Raw genomic sequence first — 20969 nt, 5'->3', positions numbered from 1 at the left:
CTAACTATCAAAGGCTCCATGGATCCACTCTTTCTATTGTCAAAGTTCTACTGGTGACAGCATATACTGCTGAGAGTTAATTGAAACAGGCATGTGAAAGGCCTGATTGCAGAACTGACAAAAGGGACAGGAAAGAAACATTTCGTTGATATGCAGTGTGTCAACTTGAAGCTAACTCCCAGCCCTCTGTATGAAGGGCAGTGAATGTCATGTCTGGGACAACTGTTTACAGTAGGCTAACACTGGAGGTGGACCCCCTTTCAGAGGAAAGTAGTCTACAATTTGATGGAGACGGAAAGTCTGTTCTCGCCACAAACTTCAAGGGTGACCTGCGCTTTGATCAAGAGCCACAGAGAGCTCAATTAACCAGAGAGAGACTTTGATCCACAACAGAATGGAAGATGGGTGGGACTTAGTAGTACACATGGTCACCCTGTACCTTTCCTGTCGCAAAGCACTCTGGTTATGACTTCACGCATAACAGAAGATTGTTGGTGGGGACCCAGGATTGGTTCATTAAGGTAGGCGTAGCCTGCACCAATCACTGGGGTCCATTTGGCTTAAAAAGAGGGTTGAGCCCCTCTTCTGGCAGATCATAGGATGACATTCGAAAGGAGTAAGAAGAAGGACTCTTGTGGACCCTGGCTGAAGGTACAGTCTGCCTTACAGCTTCTGCCAGTGAAGGAAGGCCAGGATTCCTAAGAGGGAAGCAAGATCCCTCACCTAAACATTTCCCAATGAGCAGAGGGAGATACCAACCTCAGAGGACCGGTCCAGCAGCTCCACAACCGGTACCCAGCCAGCACACAGAATGCTCTCCTAGGTTCTGCCAGAAAGCTTCCTAGATTGGAAGTGCTAGAGCGTCTCTGAACAAAGGACAAGGCCATTGCCTGCAAACACTCACCTCAGCTTTGGGCCATCCGCCTTAAAGAATGACACAAGCCTAGAGAAGAAGCTAGGAGGAGTGCCACAAAAAGCATCAATCAGCATTCATCTTTTAAGGAGATTTTCGAGGCAGTTAAACCCTCGAACCGCGACCCGCTGCACCACTGACTGTTGTCACGCTGCAGTCACTAAAGCCGTCCGAGACGCCATGACCAGTGTTCCAGATACGCCAACCAGCACAGGGACAATGATTCTTGACTCAGAGCCGCCCTGTAGGCCAGCCTGCAGCCGTCCATCCAGCCTGACTTGGCGTACTGCCTGCCACCCGATACCCGCAGCTGTCTCCCTCTGAACTCTGTCACAGTCGCAAAAGCTGGAAGGCATCCTGGAACCGACTCGACACTGTCAAGCATCAAGAATATCTCAAGCACCAGATATACTGTGGTTCTGTCCCCCAGGACCTTCTCCGAAGGCCCCTAGTTACAGTTACAACCCTTTGCTCCCTTGGTGCTGAAACCAAATAACCTTGAACAGTTAAGACTGATTGCTTTACCGTTTACCCTCCTGTCAGTATCCAGAGTGCATCCCTTTCCTTCGAGAAACTGTCTGTCCTCTGTGTTCCTTTACAGGGTGGGTTGTATTTTGTAGTGTTATAGAATTGTCGTAATAATAATAAAGTAGATATTTTTATGGAACCTTGACTCGACAGTCCCTTTTATCATTGGGTAATAATTGTATTTTTGCTGTGTTGCAACTAACCAACGATCCACGATCTTGCAGAGATAAGCCTGCCATTCTGTCCACGTTACAAAAATTGGACAAGGATGTTTATAATTTGTGTTTCCAATCTGTTCGGATCCCTTCTGGTGTACTAGAGGTGGGGGGCTGATTGATGGTTTAGAAACCGATATTCATCCCTGGACCACTGGTGCCCCGGAAGTTGATTCGTAACCCCATTCCATGGTCATTGTTCATTATTGTCAAGGGTTGTGGCTCTTATGATAGGGCCAACTTGTTTGGCAGAGATATATTCTTTATTAGCGCTGTGTCCCCTGGGGTCAGGTCACTGGGGTGGGCTCTTTGCATCCCCCTTTTCCTCTCATTCCAGGCCTGGCTGGTCCTTTCTACTTGTTCATTGTATATATATTGGTGCTACCCAGATGGGGTTTACAGGGAGTGTAAACGGCACTTCAAACAGGAGGGTCACTGGGCTCACTTGCGTGGAGGAATGGAGCGTCTGGCCGTACAATCGGACAAATCTGTATACTTCTGTAGCCACAGGACTTGGTCTTTTGCAATCTGCACCACTTTGTTTAGCGAGGCCATGAATCGCTCTGTGTCTCCGTTAGCTTGGGGCCAGCATGGGGTGATTCTGTGGTGGTGTACGTTTAGATTTTCCAGGAACCTCTGCAGTTCCCTCCCTTTAAAAAGAGGGTCATTGTCGCTTTTGATTCTGTTCGGAAGCCCTTGTACCACGACATTTTTTTCTAGCTTGGTTATGACTGAAGTCGCATCAGTGGATCTGACCGGTTCGACCTCCGCATACCTGCTGAACTATCAATCACAACTAACAGGTGTGCTTCAATGGCAGCTGAACAGAAGTCATCCCACCTCTGCTGGCTGTGTGGGGGACAAGCGATTAGCTCTGGTGGTCCCTGTTGGTGGGTTACCTAGCACGCGGTGCATGATCCACTAGTGACATCACTTTTTATTGTATGATTGGTAATCATATTCTTGACTTGAGGAATGCCTGTGTTTTTATGATCACATGATGGTCTTAATGGACTACAACGATGCAATGACCTTTCAGTATTATTCTCTCCAGCGATATGAAGAGCTCATGGCGTATCCCAAAGACGCTTTGCAACAGTTCTTGGGCCGCTGGTGTGCAGTCTGTCGTTGCTGCCAAGCATGTGTCTCGTGCTGTCTCACTCAAAATTTCCTCCATCTTCATTTACTTTGGCCGGGTGCATGCTATCACATGGCAGACATGCTCATCAGTCTCTTGTGTCACTTCCTGTACTGCTGACATCACCGGCCAGGGGTGTCTGGGCCAAAAGTTGGCTGGGTTGTCTCCCCCCGATCTGTAAAACACCTCGATGTCAAACAGCTGTAAATGGAGCATCCAACACTTGAGTCTTGCCAGGGGATGCAGGGCCAACTCTTTAAAGATCGGTACAAGCGGTTTATGATCTGTGTAGATTTTGCCCAGGCGGTATACTTCGAAGTACCTCTTGCTCGATGTGTGCACAGTTTTGTTCGGTCTTCAGTAGCGTCCGACTGGCAAATGCAGTAGGGTGAATCACTACTTCCTGGTCCGTTTGGGTGAGGACTGCTGCAAGTCCAACCAGACTGGCACCCACCAGCATGTCTGTTTTCCACGCTGTGCTGAAGAATGCCATTGTGGTGTTTTTTTGTGCACGAGGATTTTGTTTGTTGAAAAGCTGCAATCTGTTCTTTGCCCCACGTTTACAGTGCCTCCTTCCGAGTGAGCTCCCACAGCGGTGCTGCTACTGTTGCCACGTCAGGTATGAATCAGCTGCAGTGATTGGCCATGCCCATAAAGCTCCGGACTTCAGTTGCAGCGACTGGTTGTTTCGCGCTCTTGACATCAGCCACTTTGGTCAGGTCAAGGGATACTCTGCTTGAATTGAAAACATACTGGTAGAACACCAGCTCCTTCTTCCTGAATTCAAATATTTTATGGAGTGCAGGGTCATTCCTGACTCATCCAGCTGTTGTAACACTGCTGACAGCCGCGCATTGTGTTCTTCCTGCGATGTGCCTTACACTAAGATGTCATCGCTGATATTCGATTCGTGGCCACCAACAGGTCTTGCAGCACCTTCCATATTTTATGTTGGAAGACCTTGGCCGCTGATGAAAGGCCAAAGTTGGGTCGCCAGTATCTTTGGAGTCCCATGTGAGAGAAGGTCGTGATGTACCGGGACTCTCTGACCAGTCTGATCTGATGATCGCATGACCAGAGGTCTAGTTTGCTAAAAACGGTGGCTCTGGTCAAGGCAATGGTTAATTCATCAATCGTGGGTGTATGCGTCATTCCCATCCAATACCTAGATTGGGAAGACTCATATCGATAATAAAAAGAGCATCACCGTGGATAGGCTCATCCCGTTACTACTCCCCACTCTCAATTCCCTCAATGACAATACTGACCCTGAGAGATTGGTTGAAGAATATAAGAAAATCATGACTACCTCCTTGGATCAGATTGCCCCTGCGAAACTCAGACCAAGCAAGCAGAAAACTCATCTGAACAACTGGTTTATACCTTTCCTAAAAAATTTAAGACAACAAAAAAGAAACTGCGAGGCTACGTGGATAAAACATCCCTCTGATGCCAATAAACTTAAACTTACTAAACTATCATCCCTCTACAAAAAAGAAATATGCCCAGCAAAACGAAAATCCTTTGATATACACATATCCAATGCCAAATCTAACACAAAGGAACTGTTCACCATTCTTAAAGAAATAGAGACTCCAATAGCACCACCTGACACATGCACAAAAGATTAAAAATGGTGTGAAGATATCCAATTCGCCCTAGCTAATAAAATATCCACTCTACAAAATAAAATTTCATGCAAAAGTCTTGGCTTAAATGACCCCCCCCCCTGCCCCTCATCCACAGTACTACCGATAAGGCGAGTAGAGACGAATCCACACGATTCAATTCCACCAAGGTCTCTATTCTTGAAGTGGAAAGAATTATTCGGTCCCTTAAACCATCGAATTGTCAGGGAGACCTATGCCCTGGACAGCTTATCAAGGATTCTGCCCGTGATTTATCTCCATTCATCACCAAACTCATTAATGCGTCTTTCACGACGCGCATTATTCCCACCAACCTCAAACAATCATGGGTACTCCCGCTATTAAAAGAACCTACACTCGACCCATCTACACCTACTAACTATAGACCCATCCCTACTATGCCCTTCCTTCTAAAAATCCTGGAAAAGGTAGCATATACTCAAATTAAAAAATACTTGGAACAACAACATCTGTTAGGAGCTAGACAATCAGGCTTCTGTCCCCAGCATGGCACTGATACTGCTCTCATCGATCTGAAGACCCAAATCGACGAGCTCAAGGACAGTGGGAAATCAGCACTGCTCCTCCTCCTAGATCTCTCAGCTGCCTTCGATCTAATTGACCATACTATCCTCTGTAACCACCTAAATACAGCAGCAGACTTCTCTGATGAAGCTGTTACCTGGATTAGATCCTTCTTAAACGGCAGAACAATGAGGGTCTTCGGGACGCTAGATGCCGCAGACCCCATACCCATTACCTGCGGTGTTCCCCAGGGATCATGTGTCTCGCCTACATTCTACAACATTTTCACTAAGCCCCTCTTCGACGATTTGGATCATCTCGGTATCATCTACACTAACTATGCAGACGATACCCAGATCCTCCCGCTTTCTGGGGATTATGAAGAGGATTTGGCCTTGGTGAACAGAGTGTATATTATCATCCAGACATGGATGGCAACACACGGTCTTTGCCTGAATGATGATAAAACTGAAATCATCATCCTGGCCACCCAGCCCAACTTAAAAAAACGAGATCCTAAATATTCATCCTTTACAATTGATGGCAATATTATAAAGGTGGAACACACAGTAAAAACACTTGGTTTCTACCTTGACTCTCACCTTTCATTCACTAAACAGGTCAACTCCCTAGCATCTTCTACTGCCTACACGTGCAAACTGATACGCACTGGCAAGCCATTCCTCTCTAAAAGCAGTTGCATTACTCTAGCCAGAGCCCTCATCCTCTCACGCCTAGAGTACTGTAATGCCCTTTACCTAGGATCACCCAAAGCCACTATTAAAAGAATCCAAATTCTACAAAACAATGCCCTTAGAGCGGCCCTGGGCATTTCTAGAAGAAAACATATTTCTGAGACTAGCCGACAGAATAATTGGCTCCCAACCTATGACAAAGTCCTCCTAAAAACCCTCTCGCTGACATACAAATCCATTAACAATGCCACACCCATCTACCTGGCTGAGAGATTTCACAAGCAGACATCTACAAGACCAGTAAGACTTACCAATAAAGATCGTCTTGGCATACCCAGCTTCAAACTGTCCACTATTGGAGGTAATGGAACTCCTTGCCTCCTAGCCTTAGAACAGACCAAACATACCACAAGTTTAGAGCCAACACCATTATATGGCTAAAATCCAACAACCAGCATTCCTAACGTTTTGCCCATTGTTATGACGACTACAGCCTGTAATTAGCCCCCATCCAGACTACATTGTATATACCGCGTGTATATATATTATCCTACTGCACACCATGTTTGTAAATATGCCTTCACTGTATATAATTTTTACCTGTATGCATCCTTTATAATTCTGTGTATAATCCTGTGTAACCAAGCTTCGCATATACTTGTAACCGCTGCGCCATGTTACCCCCGGGTATGATGCGCATTATAAATAATAAACAAACCTATGCACACAGCATTCGGCTGTTTAGGCTTCTTGGTGGAGACCAATCGAGGACACCCACGGGGTTGGCCCCAAAGTCTTCTCGATAATCTTTCCAATTTCTTCAACTCTGCTTCAACAGCGGCTCGCATATGGAAGGAAACTCTACTGTGTCGGACTACCTTCGGCTCCATGGTAGGGTCTATGTGGAGCGTGATGGTCCGGTTTATTAAATAGCCGATGCCTTTGACCAGTTTTGCATGTTTCTCATGACCAACTCTGAATGCTGAAAGCGAAGTGTATGAGCTTCAGTTTCTCAGCTGCTATGCAGCTTAGTAGCGTTTCTATGCCCGCATCAACAATGTAAATTCTGGTGTGTCACGTTTCTCCATTAAAGGCCACTTCAGCCCTGAATTACCCTTTTACAGGGAGAGACTTTTTGCTGCCATAAGCATAGAGTCGGACAGTTTTATGTTGCAGTTGGGGGCCTTCTGGAATTTTCTTAAACTTGTTCACAGGCATAACGGTTCCCATGGCAATGGTGTCGATGACCGCTCATGTTGGCGTACAGTTTACGACCACTGTACATGTTGGCTGAGATTTGTGTTTCATTCTTCTGGTGCTCTTGGATGGTTCTACTGCACATATGAGGTGTACTCTCTCACTGAGTCTCTTCTGGTGTTTTGTTTGTCGCTCTGGGGAGGAGTTTTCCTCCGACTGTTCACTGTCTCTGCTGTCGCTTCAACTCTGACTGTTCTCACCCAACCGTTCTTGCCTTTCCTTTGTGTTTTTCTGGTAGCCCGCTCTCAGCATCTTGGTTTCTCTCGAGTTCGATCTGCGAGTTTCTCGCCGGAACCTAGAGCTGATGCAGATGGAGGCCAAGTGATTAATTTATCCGAACTTGCGGCACACCGCTCCAATGGCTGGGCATGGTTCCTCCTTGTGCCAGGACCCTCCACACCACTTGCACGACCTCTGCGTCCGTGTTGGGTGTTTGGGTATGTTGGGGGATCTTCCTCCAGTGTTTCCTTGTGAGTCAATTGCGGCAATGCTTGTAGTCGGATTTTGTGTGTCAATTGGCATGCGACTCATGGCTATCTGCATAGCTGCCACAAGAGTTTGTTCTTTCTCTCTGCCGTCCCATCTCCAGAATTCTTTCTAGGGGTAGGTTCCTGTCCGATAGGGTGGTAGGGTGGCCCTTCTGGGCTTTTTCGGACGAGATGCCATGAATTATTTGTTGCTGCATGGTGAATTCCTCATCAGAGAATTTGTAGCCCACCGCTAACTCCTGCACTCTTGTGTTAAAATTAACCATCTCCTCAGAGGGCCGCTGTCTTACTAGGCTTAGCTGAAACTGCTCGTAATCAGGATTCAGCTGGGGCTTGAATTTAGTGTTTAGTGCTGTCTTGGCTGCTTCATAATCATCCTCTTATCCTCGGTTAGGCAAGGCATTGAACAGCCGTAGGGCCAGCGTTCTGAGATTCAACATGAGCAAAGTGTATTTCACTTTCACTGCTGCAATCTTCTTGGACTTAAGGTGCCGCTCGAATTGCTGCAGCCGCAGCTCGCAACCGAGGTTGGCACCTTCGGTATAGGGTTCGGATGGCTTAATGAACGAGCCTTGCCACACAGTGACTCCTGCGTGTGGCCCTCATCCCAACGGCTCCCCTGCAGATCTGTGGGCTAGAACCACGCTGCTGACAATGGGGACCACACCGGTCTCACTTGTTTGTGGGGTACAGACAGGTTATGCAACATGATTGGGGTCACCCCCACCTTAGTGGACGTGGGATTCTCGTTGTTGTGGTGGTTGTGTTCTTACGCCACCTCCTGTCCTGAGAGTGGCTTCAACAGCAGCCTTCAGAGAGTCCGCACTGGAACGCAGGTGCACAAGTACATCACGTTGCCCAGCGCCTTTTAATGTATTTGGTGGTGTGCGCGTTTGTTTTCCATCCACCAGACGGGGCCGGTAATCCTTTTCCGTGATTGCAATCGCCCGATCGCAGATGTGATTAATTCATTTTCAATGGTGTGTATTTTTTTTCTTGCGCGTCGGTCAGCTTGCCGTCGGTGGAGTCACCAGCGCTGTTGTTGGGTGGAGGAGGGGCGGGGGGGGGTTAGACTAGGCTGCCTCCCCAGGCAGTGACGCATGAGGCTGCTGACTCGTCGCCATTGTGGTGTGGCACGAACCAGGGCCTTGTTCAGCGGGCCGCGCTACAAAACTACGCACACAGGTCTCTGCTCAGCCAGTATGGAGGGCCGTGCCTCCTTTTATTCATTTAGTCACATCATGTCATGATGTAACCCGTCAGGACGTTCTTTCGTCTATACCACAACACCTATGTCAACCGGCAGCCGAATGTAGTGGCGTGGCTGCGACTCCAGCGATTTCCCTTATTTAACTCAGTATAATGTGTGGGGATATGTATGGCCGCAATGTGGCTCGTTACTCTCTGCCTCCCGTTCACAGCTATTAGGCCAGTTTCCCATCTGCATGGGCCTGCGACTGAGTCGTGACACTGTCTCTGCCGCCATTTTGAATTCTTGGTTTGCACGTGCCACGGAAGTGGCGGGCAGGGTGGAGCTGTGCGCTTGGTAAACTCTGGTTTCCTCCTGCGCTCGTTAACTGAAACTGGAAACCAGAAAGATTTTTCAGCAGGGCAACATGCCCATCCAAACCTTGCTTTCTCCTCACCACTGAGGCCAGGATGCCCTGATCCCTGCCCTCTACCAACTCCCACCAGTGGCCCCAATTATTCTGCCATGATCACCACGGGGCAGGGCATATCTTGGGGTTAAAGACACCCATGGAGGATTAGGATTTTCGTAGCACATCTGTTTTATAAGGGTCACTTAAAGTAATAAAATCCTGAGTTAGGTTAATGTGACAAGTCACAGTCACAGGCTTGGTTGTGTTAGGGGATCCTACCCCAGGCACGGCATATCGGGGGCAGCAGCATATCAGGGGCTGTGACATCGACCCCCATCGCTACTCCACCCTTCAGCGCACGGGTTATGCAAATAGAATTGTCCAAAAAACTACCAGTGAACATTGACCCTTTTATAGCATTCCCCGAGATTATCTGATCAAAAAAGAAATGCTCTCCTCTTCTTGAGCAAACTCTTCTCCACCGGAATCCTTAAATAGTTGCTTACTCGATACATCACCCTGTTTCTAATTGGTTGTGAAACCTGATGCATTTCGGGGATTTAAGGGGCTCTGATTTTTTTCAATACCTAGGATAGATCACTTGGCCATGGTTAGCCACACGAGCATCAAAGGGTAGATCCCTAGGCCATGGTTATCCACACAAGCATCAAAGGATAGATCTCTAGGCCATGGTTGTCCACACAAGCATCAAAGGATAGATCTCTAGGCCATGGTTGTCCACACAAGCATCTCTAGGCCATGGTTATCCACACGGTTGTCCACACAAGCATCTCTAGGCCATGGTTATCCACGGAAGCATCAAAAGATAGATCTCTTGGCCATGGCTATCCACACAAGCATCAAAGGATAGATCCCTAGGCCATGGTTATCCACACAAGCATCAAAGGTGCTTACGGTACCAGCTTCTTGGATTGGATAGCTTTGTACAAAAATACTATTTTCCACCTTCAGAGGAGGATAATAGGTGTATAAGTTGCAACTGGGGGATCAGAATGGTGCACAGTTATTTTACTAACGTGTACAGGGTAAATTAAATCATTAGTACTGGTCAGGATTTCATGGTGGGGGAGGTGTGAGCAGCACCGCCAGTGGTGTGTGAGATAAACATCACCCTGCATCTACATGCTAATGTCCTCATCCTCAGAGACTCAACTATGCATGCTAAGCTGACACTGCCAGAGAAAAGTATCATCTATAAAGAACAACTGATTGTTTTTTGTGAAGACCCGCAGGCCTAAAATGCCCTCCATGCACAATAACAGGCAAAGGCTCTGCTAAGGGAGGGAAGCGCGACTCACTGTGGGCTGCTTGGAGGATCACATGGCCATCACACACAGAAAGAGCCGCTGCGGGAGGGAAGCGCAGAGGGAATGAACGGCAAGAGCCGGCCAGCACTGGCACTCCGAGCAAGTCAACAAGGATCCATCGAAGCGTGCTCATCAGGAGGCAATAGGCACTTCACACAGCACTTCAGAGCACTCGCAGCAATCCTGCGGCATGGCAGCTGCCTAGGAGGTGGGCGATCGCACACACATCCAGCCTGTCAAATTGGCATCACATAAGCCACAGAGCGGACGGTATCTAAATTATGACTTTACCAGCATAGAAAGACACACACTGGAACTGCCAATACACTACAGAGTTACCTCCCACTCGGGAAATATACCCACTTTGACTAGGTAGTCCAGAAAATCGAGTTCTCATACTTGTCCACCCTCCAACCCCAAAATGGCCTACAAACTAGCACTGCAAGTGTTACACCCCTTAGGGTCTGTTACTGGGCAAGTCACACAGACAATTCAATCATCAGACTCAACCGACAAACACTCCAGCGCACACTTTCCAGGTGGGCACTCAAGTGCTATGCAGCGAGTGGCTGCCAAGCAGGAGATGCTGGCGTCATGGTGCAGGTGGCATCCACTCAGTAGGGCTGGGCCATAAAGCTGTATCATAAGACACTGTGAAGGCTGCACACACACTAAACGGTGCCCTAGAAAGCTTAATGTTCAGTAACAGTGCAGGCAAGGTACACACTGCAGGGCTTTCTCCCCGTATGCCCTTAAACCCGGGAGGATAGCTCAGCGGCAACGTGCTCGCCTTGGAAGCAAGACGACATGAAGCAACACAGGTTCGATCCCCGGGTCAGCGCTTAGAAACCTCTGGGTATTAAGCGCGCTATAAAAAACCTATCATACCCTATCAAACAGGACTTTCAGTCAGTATGCCAGCACTGCACACCCATTGCAGGACCAGCCTCCTTGACATGGCATGTGGACAGAGGAAGACTGCCAAGGAGGGGGATAAGCTTTTACCCACAGAATACCCTCACACTGCAGTAGAGTGCCACTAGCAGTTTAGCCGTTGTATCAACAGTACCCACATACTAGGGCTGCCTAGCAGGGCGCGTAGTGCGGGCGTGGGAGGCGGCCAGGAAGTGAGTGCAAGCTTTGTGCAGGCGGGGTACGCAGTGCAAAGACAGCCCCATCTGTCAAGGAGTTCAGCAACTGCACAAGTGGGGCACACGCCACAAGCAAGGCCGACCAGGCAGAGTTTCAGGCAGAGAACACACTGCGGCAGGAAGTCCCGCCTTGCAAGGTGTTCAGCCAGGGGTGGACTGGGAACCAAGAGAGGCCCTGGAAATAATTTTCGAAGTGGCTCCATATTACAAATTTTCAGCAAGCACAACACTTTTCCTATGAGAAAATGTGCAAATAAAATAGGTTACCACACAAAAGAGGCCCAGGGTGCAGAGGCCTAGCGGGAAATCCACAGGGTTCCCTATAGGCCAGTCCACCCCTGGGCCCAGGGTGCAGAGGCCTACCAGGAAATCTCCAGAGTCCCCTAGAGGCCAGTCCACCCCTGTGTTCAGTCTTGTGTAGGCAGGGCACACACCAAGTCTTCCCGACATAGCGCCCGGCCAATAGGCAGGTGAGATTCACAGGGAAGAAGGCGAGCTGGTAGGCGGGTGCACATTCACTGCAGGCTAAGGAGTCAAACACTTGCTAAGAAACAAGAACACAAACTGGGAGGGATGGCGGGGTGCAGACAGCAGACCTCGAATGGAAGACGTCGTAGGGGAGCCTGGGGAAGGGCTCAGTCAGGGTCCCTCCATTCTCCACAGGGCCAGGGCTGCAAAAGAAATACAGAGACAAGAACGAGAAACAAGAGGACACAAGGACACAGCAAGAATGGGCGAAAGTACACCACCATGCTTCTGGGGCCCTTTCCCCCTTTCCTGGCATGTGCAGAACACCGGGGAGAGGAGCGGGATCACGTACCTGAATGTAGATCTTGGCGACCTCACGTGAAGTAACACAATATAGGGATATACAATAGGGAGGATGGTGCCCCAAAACATTAGGAGGCAATTCGACTGATCTCTACCTTCTCACTGTACCCCCGTGCCCTTGTGCCGCCTTACGCTTCCGCTCCTTCCAACTCTTGGCCCCCCCTTCCAATAGAACTCCCTACCTCTCTCCATCCGCTCCTCCCCCACCTACCCATCCTTCTGCTCCTCCTTGAAAGCCCTTCTTCTCCACTCCCCCCTGACTCTCACCTACCTCTTTCCCCCCTCAAACCCCCTGCCCTCCCCTCCCTCCTTCCCCCTCCCCCCGCTGACCTCATACTGGAAACTGTTACCAGGAGATGGAGGAGGCCACCCGGGGAGCCCCCCTTCCCATCCCTCCTCCCCCTTCCTCCCTCTCCCGCTGACCTGAAACCTGACATTGATACCCCTTCACCTACCTCCTCTCCCCTCCCCTCTCTCCTTCTTCCCCTCCTTTTGAGCAAATTGTTCCACATACTGTACTTCTGGTTTGTTTCATGTTTGTAAATATGCTTCTTTCATTACTGTATCTTATTACTCTGTAAAGCGCTTTGGAGTAAAGCGCTCTATAAACTCACTGCACATAAACATAAGGAAACGCTAAATAGCAATATGTGAAGGAAAACCACAAATGGGGTCTACTCCCAGTGAAGGGCATCACACATTACGTAGGGGAGCTTCCAACACCCAGGGCGGCAAGGGGCCTGGGAGTAGGGGTGGCTGCAATCCCCCAGGGCTGCCAGCAGAGGTGCGAGGCGGGGTGGCTGAGGGCACCCAAGGACCCAATGGGACAGGAGAAGGGGGTGAAAACACTCAAGGCCCATAGAAGAACCAGAAAAAGTGAGATCAGGGCAGAAGGGGGGTGTCCATGGCGGAACAGAGGTGGGGAGGAGCCCTCATTAGGCAGCTCGGGATATGAGTGAAACGGGGGGCAATAGGTGGCCATGCACAGGAGAGCTGGCAGCAAGAGGTCATGGGCACTGAATAAGGGCAAAGGCGATGCCTTCGAAAATCCAGGTTGCTCAATGGGTGTAGGATGAGTGGGAATGAGCGTACCACAGGCAACCGTGGACAGAAGGCACACCTCCAGGGGACCACTGTTAGACGCCGGGTAACTCAATGGCATTGGGACACCACTCTTCCGGAACTGGCCTTTACATTTACAAACGAATGTTAGCGGGTGCAGAAGTCCATGTGGTTGAATTGTAGTTGACCAAGACTACAACTCCCAGAATGCATATATTTGACGTCCCATTGAAATGCAGTGACTTGGATGCCTGACTCAAAGCGGAATGGGGGTAAACGGCTAAGAAACTCCCCAGGGGCCCATGATGGAGCAGGGTGGCCCCCCCAGAGCAATATGGGTTGCTTTTCATAGCTTTCCATACACGGATTACAGCAGGATCTCAATTAAAACTCCAGATAACAGCACATGACACACAGCACGATTGGAAAAACCTCAGCTGTTCCAACATGAAGCATGGACAAATGAGGGGTGAAGTCTGAAATCTGGCACTACCCCAATGTGCACAAAGGAAAGCAACCGCCCTCCAAACCCCCCCTCCCCCCTCCGCAACACCCCCAAAATGCTTTATGACACGAGAGGGTGAGTGTGCTTCGTGGGTAGAAGCTTGACATCATGCAAGGAAGCCTGATAAACAGTTCATGAAAAGCATTGCATTAATATCCTAACCAAATAATAAAAACTTCCTCTCCCACCAATTATTTCTCGGAAACAGCCGCTAAAACCAGCCTTTACAAAAGGGGTGCAAAGCAAGCTGGGAGGCACACAAATACTGCAGACAGACACAAAGAGGGACAACAGCACAGGACAGAATCAGAAAAAAGAAAGCAAAATAAATGTTGCACAGCAGATCGGAAAAAGACGTTAAGAGAGAGGGCACATTAAAACTCACAGTGGGGCTCCACGGGTATTTAACACCTTTGTACAGTACCTCGCCCAGCCTTGGTTGTGGCAGCATAGCTTCAATGCAGCCAGGGGGATGGGCCTACAGATGGCGCTCTTGAGGCCTCTCGCTACTAGCGCTTACCACAAGGCCCCTCGTGCTTGACAGGGATGGCGCTCCTCTGGTGACACTCCGCGCGTTGACGCTCACAGTCGTTGCTGTAGGTGCGGCTGTCGCGCCCACACACTGGCTTGTAGGCCCCATCGCAGGTTACTCGGTCGCAGGTGCAGCGGGCGCTCCCCCGGCGGTTAAGGCACACTGCATTGAACTTGCATTCCTCCTTGCACTTGTCTGGGAAGAGGCAAAGGAGACCAGTTACAGTGAGTCCATGGCAGCAGACGGCCCAGCACCCTCCCTGACCCAGAGTGTATGCCAGATTCCCCGGGCACAAGTCCTCAAAAAAAAGTATGGGGGCGGGGTCTCATTAACATAACCAAAATGGACGTCACAGATGTGTCACTGTGGTGGGCCCAACTACATTAGCTTCAGGCCCCACTTGTTAGACAATCCTGGCTATGCCTTTGAACCAGAGGTGAATCCGGGTCACGGGAACACATAGGGGGATTCAAAAATTCACCAGTTATCAGACATAGCAAAAAACATGGACAAGCAATGTGGATCTAGAGTGGAAGCAGGCAGAATTTTTGGCATGCTCATCATTTCTTGGGGCAGGCAAAGATGGCCGCTTCCAGAGGCACAGGAGCTTTGCAAGGGTGAAGGATCAGCAGTTCCCAGCCAGTGGTCCCGGTGGGCATCAGAGGCTTTGTTGGGGGAGAGGGGGATGGGGCTGCTTTTGGTTTTAGCCCCAGATAGAAGCTCAGGGGCTACAACCAAAAGGCTAGCTAGCCCCTAGTCCCGACACTAGCGTAGCCCCGGATCTTTTCCAGACCTGGTGCACAGGAACTACAGCCCATGATGTTCCTCTATTTACCCAAAGAATAATCTATCGCTCCCTTGCTCCTTTTCCTCTCGAGTGCTGGGGAGGAAGGGAAATTCTTGTTATATTGATTTGGTTTTGCTGGGGTGTGATTTCCAGGATTGGAGTCAGCGTTGGAGGTCTGATCTTGCATTCTCGACCTTACCTAGTTTCCAATGCCCTCACACAGTGGACGGTACAGGATATTTTTTCTGCTTACCATGAGATGGTCAAGGCACAGTGTGGCTCACGGGGGCTGTAGAGGTCGAAGTGGCAGGACAAGTCCTGAATATAGGCATTGTGAGCAAGAAAAGGTTTGTTTTAATCTGTTGAGACCCTGGGGTGTCTGGGTGCGGCCTAACTTGCGGGGGCCGTAGGCGGGGGCATAGAAATGCTATTTTTTCAGTACACTTCGACCACTGGTGCCCTGAGACTAACTTCCAAGTATTGCCTGAAGGAGCGCTATTCCAGTTTGTTTGCTTCGGCTTCGATTTCAAGTACAAAGAAAGAAACAGGGTGGCTCGGGGGTCTGTAAAATATGGAATAACCTGCAAAGATGACAGGCTGTTTTGGTCTTGCAAAGATTCAAGCCTGCACCATGAAACACAGGTCTCAGCCAGGAGCGCTTAATTCACTGAGCTATCTTCCCAGCACAATGCTCTGTGAAACAAAGCTGTGTTAAAGGCATATTGAACGGGCTTTTGTTTCACAGAGCATTGTGCTGGGAAGATAGCTCAGCGAATTAAACGCCCCTGGGTGAGATCTACGTTGCAGGGTGCAGGATAGAATATTTGCAAGGCCAAAACAGATGGTCATCCTTGCAAGGTTATTAAAATAAGTACCAATTTTGGTTGGGAAATTGTGTATACAAATCTTCTATGTAGAGAACTTTGGTCTAAATTGCTATATAAATAATGTACTATTATAACTGGGAAGGTGTGAGATGGCTACCGATACAACAGTGGGTGGGTAATTGGGAGTCACTTGTTAGTGGGATGTCTCTTAAGAAATCAAAATGCGGAGACGGAGTGTATACAGCAAGCTTTATGCTGTGTGAAACAATAACTACAAGCTGATGACCATGTTGTGCATTTTCTTTCTCTGTGCTCTTTAAGTTTCCATGGAGAGCATATTTTTTATGCTACCTTTAATACATAGTGGTACCCATTAAAGATAGGAAGACCCGTGGTCATGTGAAAAAACTGCAGACTGGACTTAAATCTGGCCTCATCACCTAACCAAAGAGTGTGATCCTGCAAACATCATGTAATGCTAGTATGGCTTAACTGCCAAACTTTGGAGTCCCTAAAAGTGATTCATGTCATACTAAAGGCTGTTCCAAAATGCCTTGCTCGTGTATGGTCTACAGTGTTGCTTCGACAAAAGCAACAATTACGGCTTGTGAAGAATGACAATGTATGCTTCACTGCATCATAGTCACCATACAAAGACATGTTTGTTGTGTCCAAATGTGTGCGGCACTCTGAGGATCGTGGTTACATTTTGCAGTTTGTTGAGGATGTTCAGTAAATTAAAAACAGATAAAAACAGATTTACTGTCCTTAATGGAAAAAAGAGGCTCTTGGCTCTAGTTATACCTTCATTGAAAAGGATCAAACAGTAGATCACGCAGCAGCAGTAAAAGCTTTCCCAGCAGCCAATTCTACCAGAGTGTGATTTACACAAACATGTGCAGGAGATAACGAAGGTGAATGATTTTCTGCAATATGCTCTAGTTTGCCTGGTCTACTTATCACTCTTAAGTACTTTAATTACAAATTAATGAAACCAGGTTTATTAATATTGGAATGATTGTATAATGTTGTGGGTGGGTTGCAGCCTGGGGTCGCCTTCTAGTGTTTGGCCCTGGCCGCTATATTGTCTCGAAACTGCTCTGCCCATACAAAAAAAGACAGTGAAAATTGTCTAAAAAGGTACTTGTGGGTAATTGTTGTAATATGTTAACATAAGGCAAGAGTCCTTTTCCTAAACTATACAACAAAGGCAGGGTTCGAAATTGCCAGGAGCTGGGAGCTATTTAGCTCCTCGTTCTAGCCAGGGGAAGCTTGAAGCCAACAGCTACCAGGAGCTACTTTTGGCTCCCCAGGGAACTGATTTCTTTCCAACAACTGATATGAACGATTTAGGAATGTATATAAAAGAGAATGAAGTACACACATAAGGGACATTGCAAGGATATTGGATAATATATAATGGGCAAAATGTTAGGGTTTGTTTGCATCCTGCACGCAAGTTAGATCGGCTGCGCACTATGTGCTAGCTCCTGGTTCCCCAGAGGTAGCTCCTGCCTAACAGGGGATGCCAGATACCCAGGCACTGCTTTTTTCTCCTGGTCAATACATCCTAATTTTGAGCCCTTAAAGGGTACGTTTGTTCCTGGAATTGATGTTGCAGATTGAGCGTTCGAGTACAAACATGCTAGAATATTACTAAAGGGGTCATTAAAAGGCCCTCTTGTTTTTTTTCCTTAATTCTTGTCGGAGGTTGCTGAAAAGAGGATTCATCGGGTTGTTTCTTTTGTGAATATCCCAGGAGGTGCTATATACATGTGTGGTTGTCTGCATCATTCAGAGCTGCCTGTCTTGGGTTCTTAAAAGCGCTGTGTAAAATAGTGCTGCCTTAAAAAACAAAGAATTTTCTGGAGCAAAACGCTTGCTTTTTAGCATACCCATAGTGCACTGCTCAGTGGCTCTGAACGGGGGATGAGCTTCCAGGAATAACTGCTGGGTGCGGCTATGACACATGTGGCTTGTTAGCTAAAAGAGCCCATTCTACTCCCATGAATATTTACATACATGTACTTGTGTATTTGGAATTCCATTTGTATCTCTGCATTTTAATTGTATTATGCGTGAATGTAAGAAACTATTTTATTACACATGTACACATGAAAAGAACATTCATTTAAAAAAAAAAAAGAATAACATTTATTCTGTATAAAAGCCACGAGCGGTACAAACATTTGGAACTCCAACGTTAGGGAAAGTGAAGCCTAACATAATAAACTATTACCCCAATTCCAACTATAGAGGGGCAGGAAGATGCATATACTCTAACTCCTGCCCCCTCACCTTCATCATACTGGAGAAGAGCTGTACGTGGGACCCCCTGTGTTGTCCCTATACCACACCGAGCGTATGAGAGACGATATGCAGTCAGATCACCATAATGACTGTACCCCCGCACTGAGAAAGTGGAGGGATGTCTGCACGCACCATTGGACACCTGACGAGGGCAGAGTGATCTACTGAACAAGACATACTGGAATGATATGAGAACGCTTAAGCGAGACGATGTAAGCAAAGAGAAACGTGTATAAAAAGATAAAGTAACTTGCTGGACAAATAATTGTAAATACGCAGCAACTCAAGGTAGATGGGACACATAGAAGCTTGGTATAGAGGAAAATATAACGGTGCAAGGACAGCCATTATAGGAAAATGGACGTCAGCTTGTGCAAAGATTAATTCAGCTACCTCAGAAACAGACCAGGGCTGCAGAGTCAGGAGACGCTGGAGAACTGCTTTGTGTACAGATGAAAGAGAAGTTTAGGTTGGCCTGTGATCAAGGGTGCTATTTCATGGAATAGCTGCAAAGCACAAAAGGAGGCAGACGTACAAGCCACGGAAGTGAGACATATTTCTTTTAGATTAAAGAAGCAAACATTTGCAAAAGCCAAGTATTGGACAATTGCCAATGGATAAGGCTCCTAAAAGATGGAGTGAGCAAGTCTCTAGAGCCCAATAGAAGCAATAACACCCAGCATAACTGAATCAAATAGTAGTAAATAGGAGGTCGAAATGGACAAATTTGCCGTCTCCTCACATCCTCACACGTGATGCAGAAGTCAAAAACAAGGGCTATTCATTAAGCTCTGGATAAAGATAGAGATGTGCTCGTACTTCTTTGAATGTCCTAGTACAGAGAAGACTACAAGGTCAACTACAGACGGGGAACCTTTGGCTTACGGTCAGACTGATGAGAGATGGTGGACTAATTGGGAAAGTGGGGATTAATCTGACGTGACTCAAGCACCTCTGCTTCCTCACGTGCGGCTAGCCGAGCCAAAAGTCCAAGGTTGGATGGGAATGCCAACCATTCAGTGTTTCTATGGGGCAACTGGCCATACAATATTGCACACACCAATCCGCTGCCATTTTGTCCGCTATAAACAATATTATACGTATTAAGAGGTGGTCCAAGGCATGTCTTACTAGACAGCCAATGAATTACTAACCCATATGTATTCTATAAGCAGATACGTCCCCATAATCAATCCCTCCCACCAATAGGCTTTACAGTTTGCCACGTAGGATGACATCATAGATGATGCATATTGGGGTATGAGACCTCTGTGTCATCAAGTTTGTTGGTGAGTATGCGAGCATCAATCCGATGTCTGCCGGTTTACCCTCCTTTATTAAATTGAGAATAAAGTAGTACTTTGCCATGTTCTTTGAGTCTGTCCGGTAATTTCGTCTAAGATCTGTATTGGTAATTCCATCTAGCACAAGAGACGCTTCAAGGTGCTAGAGCACAAAACAAACCTCCCACATTACTAATTACATCTTAGCTCACAATTCTCCACTACTTCACAAGACGCTTGAACAAGTGCAGAGGTGAGATACCTAGCAAGTGCTGTGAAGCAGTGCTGTCGTGATATCTGGCCTCCCCAGACCAGTACGCATCAAACTGTGAAACCAAACTATTCAGCCCACTTGCGCAAGATGGGAGACCTTGGTTGAAGGGTAGGGTCACATTTTAGGGAAAAGATTGGGGGTGTCCAAAAGGTGCACTTTCCCTTGAAACCTTTGAGTTTTTTTATATTAGGATCGCCTAATTTGAAAGGCAGTTGGAGATTTGCTAGACACTGTCCATTGTCCATGACCGGCATAATTCCAGGCCATAGTATTCAGATAAACCTAAGAAAATAATTTGTGGATTTAGCAGTCACTTAGGGTTGGGCAATATGGACCAAAAGTCATATCTTGATATGTTTGGGCTGAATGGCGATATACGATATATATCTCGATATTGTTTATGTGGGCTAAATGCTCAGTTGTAGGCCAGCTACATGTGAAATGTAACAAACACCGTCATTTATAAGACATTTATCAAAATAAAGTGCAAATACAGGGTTTCTCTTCCTGTTGAGGAATACACACAGCTGTGTATATATCCAAATATAAATAAAAAATTGAAGTTTATGTAATAATGTTTTTAAGGCGTCCTCACTTTGTTTCCCCCTGGATTCTCCTCTCAGGTGGCCAGGGAGAGGCCATCGCTTTTGGATCCCGACTCTAGGGGTGGATATGCGAGGGAAGATCACCTGGGTGGTGGAACTTGGGGAGAGGACATCCTAAGGTGAGACATGGTATCTCCCATTCCCATTTCAGAATGAACCTTCTATCCTGCAAGCCTGTGTAGGCTACTCTTCTTTCCCTCTTCTTCCCTCCAAAATGTCCCCCAAAAATACCACCTTAACACTGGGTCGAGGAAGAGACCAACTAGAACACATCCTCATTTAGGTGAGATAAACATATGACAGTCTTTTATTGTTTATACAGACACATATAAATCCAGTACCGAGATGGGGAAGATACATCACAGAGTTATGCACACGTCCTTTTATTCCGATATCCCCACACACCACTCTGGTAGGGAGATAAAGAAGAGGGCCGTGGAGTTGTACTGATGGACCAGCCAGGCA

General features: G+C 47.5%; 1 protein-coding gene across 7 annotated transcripts in view; it reads right to left on the bottom strand.

Moving 5' to 3' along the window:
• Nucleotides 1-20969, bottom strand: part of AGRN (agrin) — an 835885-nt gene that overhangs the window by 197737 nt on the left and 617179 nt on the right. For all 7 annotated transcript variants that reach the window (XM_069610068.1, XM_069610071.1, XM_069610069.1 and 4 more), the window contains one exon: nucleotides 14407-14613. In XM_069610068.1, the coding sequence (XP_069466169.1) occupies nucleotides 14407-14613 (207 nt within the window). The remainder of the gene's footprint in view (nucleotides 1-14406; nucleotides 14614-20969) is intronic.

Source organism: Ambystoma mexicanum, chromosome 8 (genome assembly GCF_040938575.1).
Source record: "Ambystoma mexicanum isolate Mex_15411 chromosome 8, UKY_AmexF1_1, whole genome shotgun sequence".
NCBI lineage: Eukaryota > Metazoa > Chordata > Amphibia > Caudata > Ambystomatidae > Ambystoma > Ambystoma mexicanum.
Note: the sequence above shows the minus strand (reverse complement) of the source record. Positions and strands in the feature narration are given on the sequence as shown.